At 39.6% G+C, this 19,908-nt stretch overlaps 1 protein-coding gene across 1 annotated transcript in view; it reads left to right on the forward strand.

The window, feature by feature from the left end:
• iars1 (isoleucyl-tRNA synthetase 1) overlaps positions 1-16,542 on the forward strand; it is a 56,655-nt gene extending 40,113 nt beyond the window's left edge. The window contains exons 23-34 of the mRNA XM_006783280.3: positions 102-223; positions 2,669-2,771; positions 3,542-3,625; positions 6,122-6,296; positions 7,723-7,832; positions 9,992-10,087; positions 11,601-11,777; positions 12,078-12,198; positions 12,454-12,579; positions 13,661-13,807; positions 14,689-14,841; positions 15,353-16,542. Coding sequence (XP_006783343.2) covers positions 102-223; positions 2,669-2,771; positions 3,542-3,625; positions 6,122-6,296; positions 7,723-7,832; positions 9,992-10,087; positions 11,601-11,777; positions 12,078-12,198; positions 12,454-12,579; positions 13,661-13,807; positions 14,689-14,841; positions 15,353-15,435 — 1,497 coding nt within the window. The 3' untranslated portion in view covers positions 15,436-16,542. The remainder of the gene's footprint in view (positions 1-101; positions 224-2,668; positions 2,772-3,541; positions 3,626-6,121; positions 6,297-7,722; positions 7,833-9,991; positions 10,088-11,600; positions 11,778-12,077; positions 12,199-12,453; positions 12,580-13,660; positions 13,808-14,688; positions 14,842-15,352) is intronic.
• Positions 16,543-19,908: the final 3,366 nt, after the last annotated feature.

Raw genomic sequence — 19,908 nt, forward strand, 5'->3', positions numbered from 1 at the left:
TCTGAAAAATGTAAATTAACTACAGTGTCACTCATCCAATAAATTTTCCCCTTTCTCTTTTTCTCTCTCTGTACTTGCTTTCTTGCCTTCTACCCCTTCAGGCTCCTTTCACACCCTTCATTACCGAGATGATGTACCAAAATCTGCGTCACCTCATTGACCCTGCTTCTGTGGAAGAGAAGGACAACAGCAGCATCCACTATCTCATGCTGCCTCAAGTCAGGTTGGAAAAATCCTTTCAGTAATCTGAGAGGAATTTTTTTGCCACTTAATGTGTTTATTATCATTACTGTCAACAGTAGATCACATGGATACGACAAAAACAGAATTTGCAGCCGAGGGGACTCCATTGAGCTCCGCTCAGCTCTGCGGTGTTTTTGTCACTGCTGTTCGGGGGAAAAACAAAAACACCAGGCGAAAGAAAATGAAAAGAAATCACATAGAGTGGGACAAAAGTTGTTCATTTAGTAGCTTCAGTTCCAGATCCAGTTATCAATAGTTGTTGGAGATCCAGACAGAGCTAAATAGAGGGTAATGGATGGAAAATCCAAGTTGCTGGAAACACAGTTGAAGATGTATTCTGATATTGTTTAATGATTTGAAATGAGGAACAACCTTTCTTGAATGAATATAAAATGGTACTCTAAATCAGGTTCTCATCTACAGATAATTCAAGTACATTTTCATATAGATAATCAGCTGACCGTTTAGTAATACAGAAGACAGAAGTAACTCTTCTGTCTTGGCAGCAGTAGTCCTTGTTCTGCTGTGCAGTTTTGGTTAGTTTGGCATAGCAGCACATGAACCATGCCCTGGTCAGAGTGGCCCTCCAGCTCACAGCAAATCTCCCAGAAAGCAGAAAAGGTCTACCATTGCTAGTGGCAGTTCATCATAGTGTCATAAAAAGAGGAAGTGCTATGGGCTGGCAGGTTAGCATGACTTAACTTTTAAAACAGGATTGAAGAATGTGGGGAGCCACCTCCAGCTGCAAGTATATTCTGCAATTTAGGTGCATAAGTAAACTAAGAATCTGAAACTGTTCTTCAGCCATTTTAATCTAACCAAGGTCAACTGGGTTCATTGGCTTTTCTTGGCACATAGCACTCAAAAACAGAAAGCACACTTGTGTTAGCTCCTTTTCTGAGAGGATATCCACTGCTTATGTAGTCTAATCAGGGTCAGCCACAGTGCGTGGCTGTACTTTATCACAATTGTACTGGACTCTTAACTCTTCAAAGTAGATTTGGAGAAGTTTTCAGTGTTTTCTTTGTAATTTCCAGGCTTTTCTCATTCTGTCCCTTAATTCCTGTTGTTCTTCATCTTCATCCATTTATCTTTGAATGTTTAGATTGTTTACATATTGAACACAGTGACCCTAGTTTTTAAAGAATGTGCCCCTCATTACATTTTAAAAGAAGAAAAACAATTCTTGATCATTCTTAAAATTGCTATTTGAATGGAATAGCCAGCTAAGACTCTTTGATATCGAGAGTTACTTTTTCAATTTTTTGTTCACTGCTGTTTTCTCTATAAAATGAGTCTGATCCTGTTTGGGGTTTTTAGGGTAATATCTTTTTCTGTCTTTAGACAGTGTTATAGTAGAGATTTTAGAAGAGGCTGAGAAATATTCATGCAGAATTGCACAGACCCTTTCTTGATTGTCGGCCCTGCAGAATGGATATAGCTCACAAAATGTGTTCTTTTCATTTCCTTTCACTTCAATTACTCCAGTAAAAATTGTGGCTTGGCGGCTGATCAGTTTTGTAATGCCTGGGAGGAATTTCTAATTGCCCAAACTTAATTGCATCATCTTTAACTATAAAAAAGTTCTGACGTGATTAAATATCCATTTGATTTAGCATAAGGAAAATAGTTTGTGTAATGGTTCATATAATCTCCCCTGTCACTTAGGCAGCCCTCAGGGTTGATGCTTTATTAGCTGCTTGTCCTTCCTGCTGTCAAATGAGAGTACTTCACCTTCCTCCCAAAGGTCAGCTACCAATCAGCTGGTGGGAACAGCCGCTCGTCAATCACCTCATTAAATGATTGGTTGTCCCTGGCCACCCACTCCTCTTGTTTTACTCCAATGTGGCGTGCACACTGAGAAGGCACAAGCCACGAGTAAATGAACAAGCATTGTGCATAGTTCTGTGTGCCTGCAGATAGTTAGGGATAATATTGCTATTATGTGTGATTATTAGTGGCTGAACAGCTCTAATTTGAATTCAGAGGTGGAAGTCTTGTTGTACCTTATTAGTGGAGCTAAATAGATGGTTCTGAACTCTGTCTTTTATATATGCGGTACTGACCCTGCTGTTCTCTAGTGTTTTCCTCAACAGATAATCCAATTAATTTCTTAAATCACCATTAACAAAAGATGAGGATTGCTGCTGTCCACCCAAGTATTCCCTACACATAGTTTTACAGAATAATGTATATTTATCCTAAGAGTATGTGTTATTGTTATGAGTGGAGACTGACGTCACGTGGCTTAAATGAACAGAGCTCAGTCACTTCTAGTTTCAGTTGATGGTATTCCCATTCCCAATCTCATTCTCTCCGGTGTCACAGAATAGGCTGAGTTATCCAAACACTGATTCTCTCACTCGGTGCTGCATATGATAACATGGAAAGTATGACACTCAATGTTTTTTTTCTGTTTTTACAGGGAGAATTTGATTGACAAGCGCATTGAAGGCGCCGTCTCTCGGATGCAGTCTGTGATTGAGCTGGGCAGAGTGATCAGAGACAGGAAGACCCTGCCTGTCAAGGTAGATTACCATTTTGACCCTATCCACTTCTGTAATCCACTGGGATCTACATTGTACCTACTATAGGAAACATGATTTAAAATGTGGCAAGAAGAGTCTTTACTCAATGTTCACGTACTTTATTTCTCCAGGACCTTCATGCACATTTTACATTGTTTATCAGTAGATTCATCCATTGCCTTCTTGTGATGTGATTGAAAGCTTATGAAGAGGCTCTTTCAGATAAAATGTTGGACTTAATTTGAAAAGCACCATTGCCAAAAACAGAAATGCATTCAGAAAAACAAAAAGAGACACAATTTAAACACAGTCAGACTCAATCAGATGTGATGTAATATGGACCATGTCTGACTCAGGTGCTGGATCATTTTCTGAGTTACTGCCATATTATGTTTGTTTTGCTTGGTAGTAGTATTCTTTATTTATTTTGGGTAAAAAAAAATCATAGAAAACTCAATAGATGTAATTGTCCAAATGTAAATAATAATAATACTATATAGAAAGTTCTGTTTTAAAAAATGATCCAATATATAGCCAAACACAGGATTTAAGAATTGCAGTTTTGCTTTTTGTTGCTCATTTTCTCGTAATTGCAGTAGATTGACCCTGTGTCAAAATGTACTTACTTTTCATACTGTAACAAGGTTTATGATGAATTGGTAGTTTACTTTACAGCTACATTATCTAAATGTAGCTGTAGGTGTATGCTAGTTTGCATTGTGCATGCTTTTTCTTTAATGTTGGTTTTAGCTTTTTGGTTTGTGTTACAGTACCCATTGAAGGAGGTTGTAGTCATCCACCAGGACCCAGAGGCTCTGAAGGACATTGAGTCACTGCAGAAATACATACTTGAAGTAAGTAAATTAGGAAAAAGTAAATAGAACACCCAACCATTTAAACATTTATATTGTATTGTGTATTCATATTGCGTTTTTTTGTTTTGTTTTGTTTTTGGGTAAATTGGGGAGATTGATTTGATTTTACTCATGCACTGTTGGAGGGGGTATTTTCTTGTCACTTTCTTGCAAAGGTTTTCCCCAGCCTGTAATTCTGTTGCTTTACTGTGCTGTGATCAGTACTATTTAACTTATAATCTAAAGAGAAACATCCCTGGAACCGTGTTTACACTCCAAAGCCACTGCTGTTGATTTGATAGAGGGGATGAACATCAAAGGGAGTACATGTTCACACACTACTTGGATCTTTAGCTGTAATTGAAATTTCAGTGTCTGTTTCGTGCAAATAGAGGGGCGAAGCACATGCCTCTAAATCTTATTTAACATTTGATCTACCTTAGTTGCCACATTTCTCAACTACAAAGTGCAATCACAGGCATGCTTTCTTTTTTAAGAGCATATCATAAGTCTTCTGTGTACCAATGTCAGTGTGTGCTTATTTACTAGACAGTGAGGATTAATTCAGGTGTTTAACAGGCTTGCAGACTAATCCCCATTGTCTTTAAATCCTTGAAGTCCTTACCTTTTTATTTTTCCAACAAAAGAAGACATTATAGTACTGTCATAAAGAAGAATGTTCTCACCTTTGCAGGATTTTGTACGTCTTTGTTTCTTGAAATTGGAAAATTGATTCAACCTCCCACATGACTACGTTGACGAACATTAACACAACTTTTACAGAAAAGAGCTTCTGCTGCGTCTTCTGCTGGATCCTCCAAGTTTTATCTGAGTTCTAGCCACTTCTTATCTATCACTCTGTTTTATTTCTGGTGGGGAGGACATTTAACCTTGTCAGCCTCTAGCTTTCCTGCCAGTAAACAAGGTTTATCGAGTCAGAATTGAGAGCAGTGGAGGCCTTGCAGCCCGGTAAACAATCTTTGGAAGCTGAATTTTTCTATTGTTTCTTAATTTCAATAAAACCGCATTAAGTATAGATTCATCTTTAAGCATAACAAAGATACTTTATGTTTTAGGTTTGACCTTTTTGTGGCCAGTGTTCGGGAATGAATTCTCCTAACATTCAGGGAGGAGGGGTTGGAGGCAGAGTGAGACTGGCTGTTGTGGCCATCTGAATTTTAGCTTGGGTCAGCTTTGCTTTGTTGACAGTCTTGTTGGTGACTCTGTCAGCTTAGTTTCCTCTGAGCTTTATGTCAAATATGAAATGAGTTGCTTTTTTGAGCTGACAGCCTTCCTTCATTGTAATGCACCAGCACACTAAGTCATCACATACACGTTCCCCTACACAGACTAACAGAACCTCAAAGCCATATTTACCCTCAAGATTAAATGAGCTATTTCTTTGTGAAATCAACCCATTGATAGAATCCCATTTTAAGTAAGCTTATATTTTCAACCCCCCAGTGCCCTTAAGGTTTATACATCGACCCTCTACAGAAAGCTTATCTGTGCTCTCTGTCAGCAAGTCAACCATGCTAGAGCTTGATCTCAGTCACAACCTACAGCATTGTGATTGAGTATTGCTGATATGACTGGATCACAGATGCCGCCCCCCCCCCCTCCCTCTCTCTCTCCCCCTCCCCCTCCCCCCCTCTCTCCTCCTCCCCAGACTGAAAAATGAAATATTGACTGAAAAGGGGGGATGGTTTATTGGAGATTTACAGATTGACTGGCTTACTGACTATTTGATTTCAGGGCTGATGTACTCTTTGAGTGAATGGTGATCATTTTTGACTTGCCCTTTACAACACTAGTATATAAAGTTTTTAACTTTTGTATTATTTCAACTGAATAGAAGTATCTGCTTGTTTTTCTACATAAATAAATAAACCTTAACCATTTTCTCTGTTAACAGCTGAAGCCCTGTGAGTTTGGCAGGTTCACATTAATGCTCCTTTCTGATCTAATGGGAACAGCCTTTGTAATGGGCAATGAATGAACATTTTTAAAGTAAAGTAAAGAAGGGATTGGACAAGGACCCTTCAGCCATGTTGCACAGTTTGTCTGTTTGTTTGGAACAACAGCGCCAGAAGAGCCAGCTTATCCAAGCAGTCAGGAAATGCATAAATCAATCATTTATCAGTCGACTTCTATTAACAGCAAAACTTGAGTCTATAAATCTTGTACATTGTGAGTGTTCATGTACGTAATCATATGTGTAGTAGTAATACAAGTACAGTAACTCCCCTGTAACAGTTTACTTTAGCTTAGGTTTTGCTTGAAGTATAGTAGAATAAGATGTTGGTATGTCATTACAGTGAATTTAATATTGAGTTCCAAGCACATCCATAGTACGAGTGACCTACTGTACACTGTTTTTGTACCTGTATCAGTCTTGGGCAGATGACATTGTATTCCCCAGTGTGGGATATTAACAATTTTGCAGCCAACTAAAAGACAATGACATGGTGTCTTTGACTATTCTTTATTCCCCAGGAGCTTAATGTGCGACAGTTGACACTTTCAACAGACAAGGACAAGTATGGTATCCGCCTGAGAGCCGAGCCAGACCACATGGTGCTGGGCAAGAGATTAAAGGGGGCCTTCAAAGCCATCACTGCTTCTATCAAGGAGCTCACCAGCGAACAGCTTGAAGCCTTCCAGAAGAAAGGTGACTAAAAATTTTAAAAAGTAAATGATCACAAAATTGTTTTAGCAGTGTTGCTGTAAATTAGAGGCCTTATGTTCTGTATTGACTTCATCTTTATGTATCCTTTTTTTAATGTTACTTGTTTTCTAGTGGAGTTATCAAATTATTAATGAGCTGGCAGTGATATTGCTAAACAAATAATAAAGTGGTGAAGAACAATCAGTTAGTGTTAACGACGAATCCTCGATGAGGAAACCAGTTTATCCTCTGAATCCAAACACTAGCTGGTCTGGAACAGGGTAGGGATCAAAGCAATGCAAGGTATCTCGTCTCTCCAATTATAGAAAGATGAGGAGAGCCCCCAGAGTCTTTGAGGAAGGAGGCAGAAGAGGTCAGCTGGACTGTGGGAACTTAAGATTTCCAATAACTTGCATGTTTGAAGTCCAGCCAGTTGTGAGGCGGAAAGAAGCAATGCATGGAAAGAGACAGATGGTAGAAAAATGTTGGAGAGAGGGCACAGAAAGAAGAAAATGTTCATATTACTGCAAAGTTACAGTTCATCAATTAAAATCGAACGCAAGCCATGATGTGAAACTGCTTGCTACTAAACTAAATGGAAGCTATGAACAACAGAAGTCCTTTGTTTTTGGTTTGCAGATGAGTTATATTGATCCGCTAGTGGAGCATTTTGTCTGTCTGAACAGTCAGAGTAAATGAATCTTACCATGGAAAAAAGCTAATGGCTCACACTTGAGTTGAGTCCACTTTTAAACTTTTTGTGTAATTTCCATGACTCTAAAAGCGAGAGATTGACCGTTAGGCTAGAAAGTGATTGTAGGTTGTGGCCAATATTCATAACCTATACCTTTTGATGCTATTACTTTCATGAGGTGGAAGAATAATGGTTAAGATAGAAGATGTAAAACAGCAACAAAGCAGGGAGGGACAAAGGAAATTAAAGTGTGGAAATCTCAGATTAGAGAGAAATGAAGCGACTGTTTCACCGAGCCTCCGGGTGAGGAAAAGTGAAGAGGACAGGAGAACACGGTCATGGTTTTTAGTCAGAACAGAGATATGGGTAATTGCTGCCACTGGCAAAATGGAGATATAAACCTGAGCAGATTGCATTTGCTGTATTGTTTTAAAGCTCAGATCTAGTGCGGATGCAGCTAGAAAGACTTAAGTTTTAAGTAATATTAAAATACAAACAAACATCAGTCCAGACCCCAGAAAACAAGAAAACAAATTAACTTTCAAGTTATAAATGTAAAGAGAGCACTTTCTTCATTGTGATTAAAACTCAAATCTCCTTTAGAAGTCCTGTCAGGAGATGAACTCTTCCACCAAATCATTGGCACATTTATTTAAACAGAGATATAAATAGGTTTAATGAACGTTATATTGCTAAATGTATATATTTATGATGAATTATCTGCTTAATTTGTAGGCTCCATAGTGGTGGATGGTCATGAGCTCCATGAGGAGGACCTGAGGCTGATGTACACTTTTGATCAGAGCTCAGGCTCTGCACAATATGAAGCACACTCTGATGCACAGGTAAACCCGGTGCTCTTGGTATTACAACCCTGTATCCAAAGAATTTTGGCCACCGTGTGAAGTTTAAATAAAATGCGAGGAGGTGGTCTTGCAACCTCTTTGCTTTGGCTACCTGTCGATGTTGACTATATTCAGGTGCTCAGTGACTAGATCTTAAAAAAAAAAGAACTACTCTGCTGCTGTTGCTACACCAAGCTGCCACATGCTGTAAATGTATTTATGTTTCTTTACTGTAAGTGTGATGTATGAAATTATTTCGCAGCTAAGTGGAATCAGTATATATGCATTTCCCAGAGGCCCTCTCTAATCAGTGCTCTTTCAACCGCATACATGCCACACGGCTGCAGCTTAATACCAGTTTACTGAGCTGGCTTTTTAATTCTCTGTTGCTCACTCGCTCACACTGACTCTTCAGGTTCCATCTGTCTGACGCTCTGTTCTCTCTCATATTCTGTTTCTCTATTGTTTTATGTGTACATTGACTCATCTTTCTCTCCTTCTATCCATGATAAAATGAGAAGCGGACAGTATATCCTTTACTGCTGCCTGGATGTTGTCTTATATTTTGACACTGTAAATGTTTGGGCAATAGGATAGCAGACTAACTGCTTAAAGATTGCTCTTGTCAACTCTTGTTAACCTTTTCAAAGTAATAGTTTGTAACAATGAGCTAAAGGACTGGATGGTTCAGTTTTAAAGTAATTTAATTACACTCACTGGCGCTTTTATGTATATCTTCCTAGTACTGGGTTAAACGGCCTTTTGCCTTCAGAACTGCCTTAATTCTCTGTGGCATAGATTCAGCAAAGGACTGGAAACATTCCTCAGAACTTTTGGTTCATATTGGCACAATAGCATCAGACAGTTGCTGTAGATTTGTTGGCTGCACATCCATGATGATAATCTTTGGTTCCACTGCATCCCAAAGGGCCTCTGTTGGATTGAGATCTGGTAACTGTGGAGGCTGTTTGAGTTCTCCTGTTAGAAGGAGCCATCAGAAGATGGGTACTGTGGTCATAAAGAGATAGACATGGTCAGTTACAATACTCGGGTAAACCGTGGCATTTAAACAGTTTAAACGATGCCATGCACATCACCACATCACCATAAGCAGTCTAAATCATTGATGCAAGGGAGGATGGAGCCATGTTTTCATGTAATTTATGCCATACAAAAGTTGAAGCGGATTCAAAGTCATCTGATGAGGCAGTGTTTTTCCCAGACATTTATTGTCCAAATTTTGTTGAATTGCAGCCTCAGTTTCCTGTTCTAAGCTGACAGGAGTGGTGTGGCAACCAATACAATATTTTGTTCCTGTAATCCAAGTTTGATATTTTGTGCATTCAGAGATGCTCTTCTGCATACCTTTGTTGTACCAAGGGTTTATTTAAGTTACTTTTGCATTCCTCTCAGCTGGAAACAACCTAGCATTAGCATTTTTGCTCATGAATTGCCAAAAAGTGTTGGCTGATTAGATATTTCCATTAACAAGCATTTGTACATCTGTAGAAAAAAACATGGCCGCTGTATGTGTATATTAGGAGATTGGTAATGCTTGAAGATCTTTATTTTGCGTGAAATTCTTTCTTTTTATGACTCATATTCAGTTTTTGTGGGTTGTGCATAGCAGTAATAAGAGAAAATTTAACTATGGAGTTCGTTAAAGTTGTATGCCAGGACGAGCACATTTCACCTCATTGTTTCTTTCTATTTAAGAGTATTATTGGAAAACACAGCACACAGTTAACTTGCTGTGCAGACAGTGCTATGTACATTTTTCACAGTTATAGATACATTAACTAATGGTCTTCTCACTTTCTGGATAAAAGTACCTGACGTTATCTTAAAGACATAAAAGCTTGGATTAGAATAAATACTAATGAAATTAATTAAACCTCCAGCTTAAATATTATTCCAACCAGCTGTTTTAATCTAAAATAAAATAATAGTAATAATAATGTAAAATGGCTTTTTTATTTTTTAAATTTGATAGACCTGTTTGAAATATTAAGTTATGATCACCCAGAATTTAATCTTGTTTATTAGAGCGCCACCTTCATCTCAAGTCACAGAAAAACATCAGGAGAGTTCTGTCATAAATTTTGCTAAGAGTTTAATTTTCCCCTCTTCTCTTCTGCTCATGATCTGTTATCATTTAGGTCCTGGTGCTGTTGGATGTCACCCCAGATCAGTCTATGGTGGACGAAGGCGTTGCCAGAGAGGTCATCAACCGCATTCAGAAACTACGCAAGAAGGTAGGGCATTTATTTCTGGACCACTACTAGCTGTGGAAACAAGACGGACACATAACACACCACTACTGAATTTTACAATCTAGTGTTTAATAAGCAGAACCTGACGTAGTTGCAACAGCAAAACAAAACATGCCACTAAGGCAGTTTGAGTAGTTTTGCTTCAGATGTGAACTTTTTGAGGATGTTTCCTTTATTTAAACAAACCAAACAATCCCCTGCTTTCACATGTATGATAATAGTCCTTTAAACCACTCCCATTTTAGTTGATCTGATGATGTTTCAAGACTGCAGCGTAGAGTCAAAACAGAAACTTTGCTTTTTGTTATATTTCCGTCACCCCAGTCCTCCCCCCGTTCGTCTTTATGTCTCATTGTATTGTCCGGGCAGTTTTGAAATCTTTCCACTGCAGCGTCACAGTTAGAGGTTTCTCCATCATAAGGCAGGCTTAATGGAAGCTTAATTACAGTCTGGCCCCTTTCAGATTCTAATGTTCGAGCTTTGAAGTGGTCTGGGGAGTAAAGACGGATTAGCCAACAGCCCCTTGTTTTCACAAGCAACAAACAGTTTTTTCCATCCCCCTATACCAGTGGTGTGCATTGGCTCCCTGCCAGGTTAAATTCCTCCAGTTATTTCAAACTGAGATCTGTCAGGAATTTTCCACCCTGTGGATGGGAATTAATTTTTAGCAATTCTTGTACATGTTTGGTAGTAGTTTGGTGGGTTGCACCTGTTATCACTGTTTGCGTGGGAGGCAGAGTTGAGAAACAGGGGTCACCATTTCCTTATTTTTAATGGACTGTTCCCCAACTGGAGAGATCTGTTGCTTTATTCTCCCCCCCCCTTTCCCACCACACACACTCATACAGAGTCTCATGTGCACTGTAGTAGCCCCATCAGGGTAGGATCAGTTACCTTGACTTGGAAAACCCTTTAAACTTTCTTCCTCTTATCGACTTCTCTGTACCTGGCTGTCTGTCCGCCCTTGAGCCAAATATTGCAAATGGCGTGTTTGCAAGAATGTGTGTGCTACACTGTTGGTACATGTGTGTGTGGCCGTGCATGTGTGCGCCCAGCTGCACACTCAGAATAGGATTAGATCAATGTGTTTGAATATGTCAAGGTTATTGGAAGTTTGCGGCATACGATGCCAAAATAAATGGGCTGTCATCCAGTAAAAATGTCCCCTTGTTTGCTTTCACCTTTATTTCTTCCTGTATGGTCTCTGCTTTTTAATCCAGCTATTCTACTCTTTTGTTCATCTTTTCATTTTGTTTGCCTCCTTCTTGCTTTCAGGTAATCATTTCCTCCAGATGTAGTTTATTTATAAAGGAGGAGAAAAAACTTTGAAGAGAGTTACTTGTGCTAAAGATTTTTTGTGTCCTTTGCAGTCATTGGATTTGTGTTGTTGTTTGAAGACCTACTGAAGCAAGACTTTTAGCCTGTTTACTCGCCTGCTCCAATAAAGAAAAACTCTCACTTCTCATGCCACCTGTCTCTTAATGTCTGGTCTTAGGGGCATTTGGTGCCATCAGATGAGATAACAGTGTACTACCGCTCCCAGCCAGAGGGGGAGTACTTGGACTCTGTGATCAAGGCTCACACTGACTTCATCCTGGCTACCACCAAGGCTCCACTTCTCCCCTTCCCTGTCCCAAAAACTGCCAGTGTCATCATAGATGAAAATACCCAGGTATAAAAGAATACGTTTAGATCAAGCAGGGTTATATATGACTGAGTTTTGTAGCAGCTTGTAGTCTGACACAACCTTAAAGCATTCATGAAACGTGCTGGAAAGTATTTAGCATATACATAATATACACAAGGAGCACTCAAATTGGTGTTACAGTAATAAAATTAGTTTTAACTTTGTGTTTAGTGGTTACCTTCTTGCATATCTCTTAAGTATATTTGTTGCAGTTGTCATGAGACTGAAACTTATGTGTGCTTTTCTCTATTGACTCTTTCACTCTTTGTTCTATGTCTGTTGCAGCTGAAGGGTTCAGACCTGGAGTTAACCATAGTAAAGGGATCTTCAGCCCCTCGGGCTCCTCTAAATGGACCAGCTTGCACATATGTCAACCTCCAGGTGAAGGTCAACAACAAAGAACAAGGTAGCACATGGGGAGAGAATCTGTTTTTCTCCAGTTTAAGTGGTGTAACAGGAAAACTGTAACTGTCTAATTTTAAATAGAGTTAAAATAAATCTTCTCTGCTGATGATTGAGATTATACATATGTGCAACCAAATGCACATATAATATTAAATACAACTATAGTATAAATACAGTAACATTATCTTACCTGTGATTTACTTTTAGTAGCTGTTTGGCTATTTTAATAATCCTCTTGAACTGCTTTCTTGTGCAGAGGGTGTAGTGCTGTTGGAGAATCCCAAAGGGGATAACAGGCTAGACTTGGACAAGCTGAAGAAAGCGTGCAGCAGCATCTTTGGAACCAATAACACACAGCTCAAATTCTTCAGTGACGGAACTGGTGAGAACTAAACTCCCTTCTTTTTTATGAGAACATTTAATCATGTTATTTAAAAATGTACATCTTCTTTTTACCTCCAGATATTTAATAACAATGAAAATTCTTCCTTTATTACCAGTCGGTTATTTTATCTGTCATTTATTTCACTTTTCTTTTTATATATTTCTGGGTCCTTTATTTTGGCTGTTTTTGTGCTGCACATTTTTAATTTTATAGTTTTTCCACAGAATTTTGACTGTTTTTTCTTTTCCACTTTTCTGATCTTCTTCATAGCTATAATGTCAGTAAAAAATAACAGAAAACACGGGTAGTTACACACAGTGTAGCAAACTTTCGCTGTAAAGCTCCACTTTGCAGAGCAGTTCATTTTTAAGAGTAAGGATCATTTAAATTATTATTAAACAACATAATATTGTACTTTTTTTTCCCCAGCAAATTAAAATCAAAGAGAATTAATTAATTAATTATTTAGTCATAAACTGGTTCTTTCTGTTAAACTGTAGAGAAAATAAACATTTCATAAAGCCTTCTGACATAAGCTAGAGCACTTTATCATGCGAGAAATGCCAACAGAGCTTAGTCAGTTTTTTGATTTCATTTATCATGACAACAGTAAAAACAACCATTATCCTGTGATAATAATTGTTAAACGAATTTTATATTTTAGGCCCCAGTCATGCAGGCCTAGAGACTGGTACATGACAACCACCAGTTGCTAGGGAAAAATGAGTATTCCACAAAGAGGTCTTCTGTGCTGAGACCTCGTTGTGATAGCTGTGGTTGTCATGGACGTAGTTTGTGCCGACTTGTCTGCAAGCACTCGACAGCTACTCACTAAGCAGTAACTGTGATGCAAACCTAAAGCGAATACTGCCTTGCCTTCATTTTATCCAGCAGCAGGCAGGATGAAACAACCACTGACTAACTGGTTAGAGAATAAGAATTGCTCCCTAGCTACAGGTGGTTGCCAGGGGGTCTCCACCAGATCTCTAACTCTGTGTGACTGAGGACTTGTTGGTTTTATAGATTTCTCAAATCATCATGAAACATATGTATATATGTAACTGTCTGTTTCTTACAGAGCTGACCAGCAAAACGGACGTGCAGACTCTGACTGGTAAAACTTTGTCAGTGACTGCGGGAACTGCGTCACCTGGCCCCGCCCCCTCCACCGACACCATCGCGTGTCCTTATGTAAACCTTCTACTATGCAACGCTCAGCCAGCTGGTGAGAGAAGCAGCCACAGAAACTGAATTCATGTGCACAACACGCTTTTCTCACTCCTAAAGATTAATCCTAATTAATCTTCGTCTGACCGACGTTTTATTTGAGAGAAATATTGAGGGGATTTTCTTTGTTTTGTTTTGTTTTTGTCCTCTTTATATTTGCATTTATATTCGAGATTGAACTAGTTTTAAATGAAAAGTTTGACATTGATTTTGCTCCAGACCAAATTTCCTCCACTGGGGCTACAAACATTGATTCGTATATTTATTCATTTATTCTGTACTTGTGCCTGCACAGCCACTTAAATTAGCTTACCACCAAAACTAAAAATGGTAAAGTGCTTGCCTGTGGTCATCAGCACCACAGGCAAATGGTCATGGTAAATGGTAAATGGCCTGTATTTGTATAGCGCTTTTCATCAAGATCTTTTTCCATTTTTTTTGTAAGTTAACCAGCTGTTGGTGGAGACAGAGTGGCATCTGTCTCCTCATCGCTACCATCAACTACCATGTATATGGATTTCTCGTCAACATTACAGTTATTCCTATTATTTTAAGTGGATATTGACAAGGAGTAACTGTAGCTGTGTTTAGGCTTTTCTTCCATTTCTTCCAAGTCATGCATGCTGGTTGTGCAGTTATGATGCAGTTTTGCTTCTACTGCAGGAAATTGAGTATAATTCAACTTTATCCTTTGAGTCATTCAGTCTCAGTCCTTTCACCTTTCCCTTCTACTCAGCCAGGATGTTTTTCCTCATCTTTTCCCAGCTGAAGCTTGTATATATGCCCTCTCAGGACAGAACCAGCCCTGCTAATAAAAAACATTGTTAATGATGTAACATGTGGTACAGTTCTCTTTTACACCCTCCCTATCTCTTCTAGAGTGCCAATCAGGAGACGTGGGTACCCTCCTACTGGTCAACCCAGTAGGCCAGAATCGTCTTAACCACGAAGGCTTGCTCTCTGAGACTGCCAAAGTTTTTGGCCTCCGCAGCAGGCGGCTCAAACTCTACCTGGATGAGGACCTTACTCAGGGTAAAAAAAAAGATCACTAAAACCGTCACTGAAACAGATTTTAAGGCAATTAATGCCTGATAGAGATACGGTGATTCCCCCCACACTTTCTCATGAAAAGTTAGTAAAAATATGTAAATGTATTTGCCAGATTTTCCTAAAAATACTACTCAGTACCTAGTAGTACATGCAGAAAAATGGCTTCTGTGACTGGAATAGATTTTGCAAATCTGCACAAAGGCAGATTTTTAAAAAAAAGATTTTCAGCTTGTAGGGAAAGCTGTAAGATTCTAGTTGTGTATGTTGTTAGATGCTAAGCTGTGTATTCTTTATTGTAACCAGTAGGACATCCAAATAAAGTATAAAACACGAGTTAGTGCATTGTCATTTTAAAAAAATCGAAGCATTTTCCTGAAAGACACCAAGTTTCTTTTAACTTCTTTGATAAAGCAAAGTAACTTTCCTTAGCTGTAGGGTTTTAAAAGTTTTAAAAACTGCTCTTCTCAAATGTAATAATGTTTCTGTTTTCCAGAGCTGCCAGCTGATTCTTCAGTCAAATCTCTTGACACCAAAACTCTGTTTGTGAGAGTTCTTCCTACGACCGCTGAGGCATAAATCCACAAACCACCTAAGGAGCATTTGTCTCTGACAGACCACATGTTCCCTAAATGAAGGTTTCTACCACTCAATAGCCCGATTGATGTACAATGGAGTAGCTTCATATGTTTATGATGCTTTTTGAATGCAAATCAGGGGTTGTCTGTCAAATTCAGAACTGTTAAAATGCAGAGTCACAAACAGCAAAGTCTTTGTGTAACATAAACTCAGATGGAAAAAAAAAAGAAGAACGTTTTGGGATGTCTTTATATTTAAACGGGGTGTCACTGGGGAGGGGAGGGGGGGTTCTTTATAAGAGTCGATGGTCTCTCTCGCTCCAGTTTCCTCCCTGACAACCACACAGGTTTTCCCTCCTCATATTAACCTTGTCAGCAACTGTAAGTAACTGTTTCTGAAAAGTATCTTGTTAGGTCATATTTAATGTGGACCAAGAAGGGATTTTTCTGGCTGATGGTGTACATCCTCTCCTAAAAAGTGGGTTCACCTCTGTAACACAGTGATGGTTCATACATAACCAGCTCTTTCCAGGTTTCGAGGAAACAGTTTAATTCGATTAACTGTCAATTTTACCAGTGGATGATTTTCTTTATTATGATAATGATGCAAGCTACTTCTCTTTGAGGCTTATTTGAAGGCAGCTTAGTCCAGAGTAATTATTGCTTTGTCTCATAATTGGAAAAGCAAATTTGGGCTATTGTGCTTATACACCATTTTGAATTTAACAGATAAACTCATTGTGCTCACTGCATTGAGAATCCTTTGACAATGGAAAAGGCATTTAAAAGGTGAAATGGGTTTTTGGGCTGCTGTACCTGGGGACAAAAAGGTTCTGCAATGAAAAGAGCAACAAATGAATAATGTACTATTTTAGGTGACTGAATAAATCAAAGGTGACTTGGAATCAGCATGTTTTTTTTTTCTTGTCTCCTTTCTGTTCACTTAAACCTCTTCGTGGCAGTGAGAGACAGAATGTTTCTGTGGGATCCTGCAGTCTGACATTTTGAATGACTGATGTTACTTTCTTTAGCAGCAAGGTCAGGGAACAAATACATCAAAATGCATTACAGATGCTCTCAGCAGTGGTAAAAGTACACTTTGGCATGTGGACTTACTTTGAAAATGAGTTAAAATAAAATCTCTGAAGCTAATTTCCCTCTTTATTTTAACTCCACGTGGGTGCTTTACTTTTTTAGATGACTCACTTTCTAAACTGAAGTATTAAAGGTAATGCATAATTTAGACTGTAGCTTCTTGTATGACACACAGGTACTCTTAAGGATTTGGCTGTTCAGTTTCTGTTTTCTCCTAGTCCGAAATAGCATCACATTCACTATCACAGTGAATTAACAAAGCAGCCCATGACCAAAATTAGATGACTAGTGCTAGCATAACTCCCAGCTGAACCCTCTGATCCAGATACATTCATCATTCAGTTGACTAAAAACGCCCAAAGCAAGAAGGCTTAATGTGTGAGTTGGACTTCTGTCGGAAGTAACAAGGTAACTGCAAAGCCCTCTTAACCCTTCACCACAACCTGCCACGTCGTTGCAAGCTGCATCGATATCATGCATCGTGTTGCAAGTTTCTTGCAGAGATTAACTGTGATCTCACAATAACTAAGTCCATCTTTTATATATAGTGTAATACTTTGTTTCTGCATTTGTTTCCATTTGAGCCTATGCAAAGTGGTTTTCACCCTTTTGAGTACTCAAAGGCATGTAGCTCCATGTAACGTCTTGGTTCTTCTTAGCCTAAAAGTTATAACTTAGTAAGGACCAATGGACAGTACAAGCAAAAGTACTGTCCTGAAGTATTATCTTAATCTCAGAAGTATTAATCTTATTATTCTCTGTTATTATTTTGGCTCTATTCCTTATTGTTATGTCTGGGCCTGTTTTTAATTCTGATTACTACAGAGCATGCATTAGACACTGTTGTAAAGGCTCACCTTTCAGCACATTCACATCACCAAATGCACCTTGTTTCTTTTTCTCACCTTTGATTGGGTGTGGTGCTTGGCCTTAATTGCACTCACCTGTCACTCGTTATATAAGGACTGCACTCACCTACCCCTCACTCTTTCTTCACTTCCACATGGGGCGGCAGCTGAGGTGAGTACTCTTTGAGTCTCCTGAGTTCATGTATTGTTTCAAGTTACTTAAATCATACTTTGTCCCTTTTAGAGATAGCAGTCCATGTGTGTCTTTCCTTCCTTTACCCATTATTCAATAAAACGACAAAACCTGTAAATTGACTGCTTATTCTCATTCTACTCGGATGAGCCCATGATGATGACTACTCAACCCTGAACCTTCCTTCCTCCAAAACATGGTCCTCCGAGCCGGAGTAGTGTTAGCGTCATGGATTCACAGCAGCCATTGACTGAAGGTGTGAGACGTTCCAGTCGTGATAGTCGACCTCCTGCCCACCTGCAGCAGTATGACGTTCAGTATCCTGGAAGTAGAAGTGCTAGATGTGATACAGAGAGTCAAACAGAATGTCAGCATAGTGACACAGACACACATGGGCTGCAGGATCCTGACGGGGAGTCAGAAAGTCAGCCAGAGACATCCCCTGCTCCTTTACCCACAAATCAAGATGAGGTGATGAGGGAACTCCTGATGATGATGAGGGAGATTAGGCAACTTATGATTCAATTATCTCCTCCCCATTCTCGCAGTTCCTCCAGATCTTCAATTCACACTGTCTCATCTGATGAAAGCAAATCCTCTGTATGCGGTTTACAAGCCATTCCCCAAACGCATCAGCAACATGAGCAGTTCCCAGTAATGGATCCAGCAACATGTCAATCACCCTCTCAGCCCCCACAGGTTAGCCGTCACTCTAGTGCAGTTCCGTCTGCTAGCCCTCCTGTCCCTAATTCAACAATATTAGATGCTGCAGTTCCTTCAAGTGGTTTGCCTAGACCAGTTTTTCCTACACCAGATGAGACTCCTTTTAATTTCCTGGCCACGCCACTGCAAGGTCCATACCAGATTTCCTGTGTTCCACCTGATGTTCATCTAGATGAAGACCCCGCTCAACCTCTTGTTTGCATTCAAGAACCAAGGCAGCACCCTCCTGTAAAGCAGCAACCAGCTACATCTGATGGTTTGCATGCACAAAAACCTTCGGCACCCATTACTGCTAGTTCTAGTCACCCTGTTAGCACTAGAACACATGTGTATAAGCTTGAGGGTCCTTCTTTCCCAGACCTTACCAGAGAAGATGAAATCCAGTATAGGCTGTTACGAATGGCCCTTACTAACCCGCTTGACCCTCATGAGACAGAGCACTTTAAATATCATGTCCTTCTCGATCATCTGAAAGTAGACCAAGCTAAACGGTTAGCTATTTCCTTTTCCTATGCTCCTGACCCATACACTCAAGCCATCAAAGCTCTTGATGAGCGTTATGGGCAACCAAGACAGCCAGCATTGAAAGAGCTATGGAATATACTGGAGCTTCCTCCTATCAGAGCAGGTGATGGTCGGACTCTGGATAACTTTGCTCTTCGTGTGCAAGCTTTAGTTGGTTTGCTTAGCACTCTGGGTGATCAAGGACGGACAGAACTAAATTGTGGCTCCCATGTCGATCGCCTACTCGAAAAGTTGCCCGCAGAGCATTCCAGTCGCTTCAAACGGCACATTTACAGGGAACAAGGAGATATGATGTATGACTTACCTTTGTTCTCATCCTGGTTGCAAATGGAGTGCAAGTGTCAACCAAGAAAGGACAGTGCCGTTTCATCCTTTAGCCAGCCACGACCTGCCCATAAGTACACCTCTCCACTCACAACAATATTACATGGGACAAATGCATCTGATCCTGTACAGGCAGCACAACCCATCATGACTAAGGCAAGATGTGCATATTGCTGCTCACCTGAACACCACATTAGCAAGTGCCCTGAATTCATTAACAAGACAAAGGATGAGAAAATACACTGGATAAAGAGAAACAAACTGTGCTGGCGTTGTGCTAGAACTCATCAGGCTGCAAAGTGTGATCTGAGGAAAGCATGTGCCACCTGCATGGGAAGACATCTACAGATCCTATGTGAGGTGAATCAGAGACCTAGAACTGAAGTTAATCCTGTAGTGAGGACACTGTACTTTGATAAACCTAGTGACTGTCCTAGTGTACTATTAAAAGTTGTGAAAGTGCTCCTGCGTAATGGCAAAAGAACCCTGGAAACATATGCAGTACTTGACGATGGCTCCCAACGTACCATGCTTCTGACATCAGCAGCTCAGCATCTCCACCTAACTGGGAAAGCTGAAAAATTATCACTCAAAACTGTCCATCAAGAAGTTGAAACTATTCAAGGTTCCTCTGTAAGTTTCCAGATTTCACCTATCGCACATCCAGAGAAAACTTACACAATTAATAATGCCTTCGCTACAAGTCACCTAGCACTTTCAGAACACACCTACCCCGTATCCTCTCTTCAACGGAGATACAAGCATC

The sequence above is a fragment of the Neolamprologus brichardi genome, chromosome 5 (assembly GCF_056152115.1).
Source record: "Neolamprologus brichardi isolate AB-2024 chromosome 5, ASM5615211v1, whole genome shotgun sequence".
Lineage (NCBI taxonomy): Eukaryota > Metazoa > Chordata > Actinopteri > Cichliformes > Cichlidae > Neolamprologus > Neolamprologus brichardi.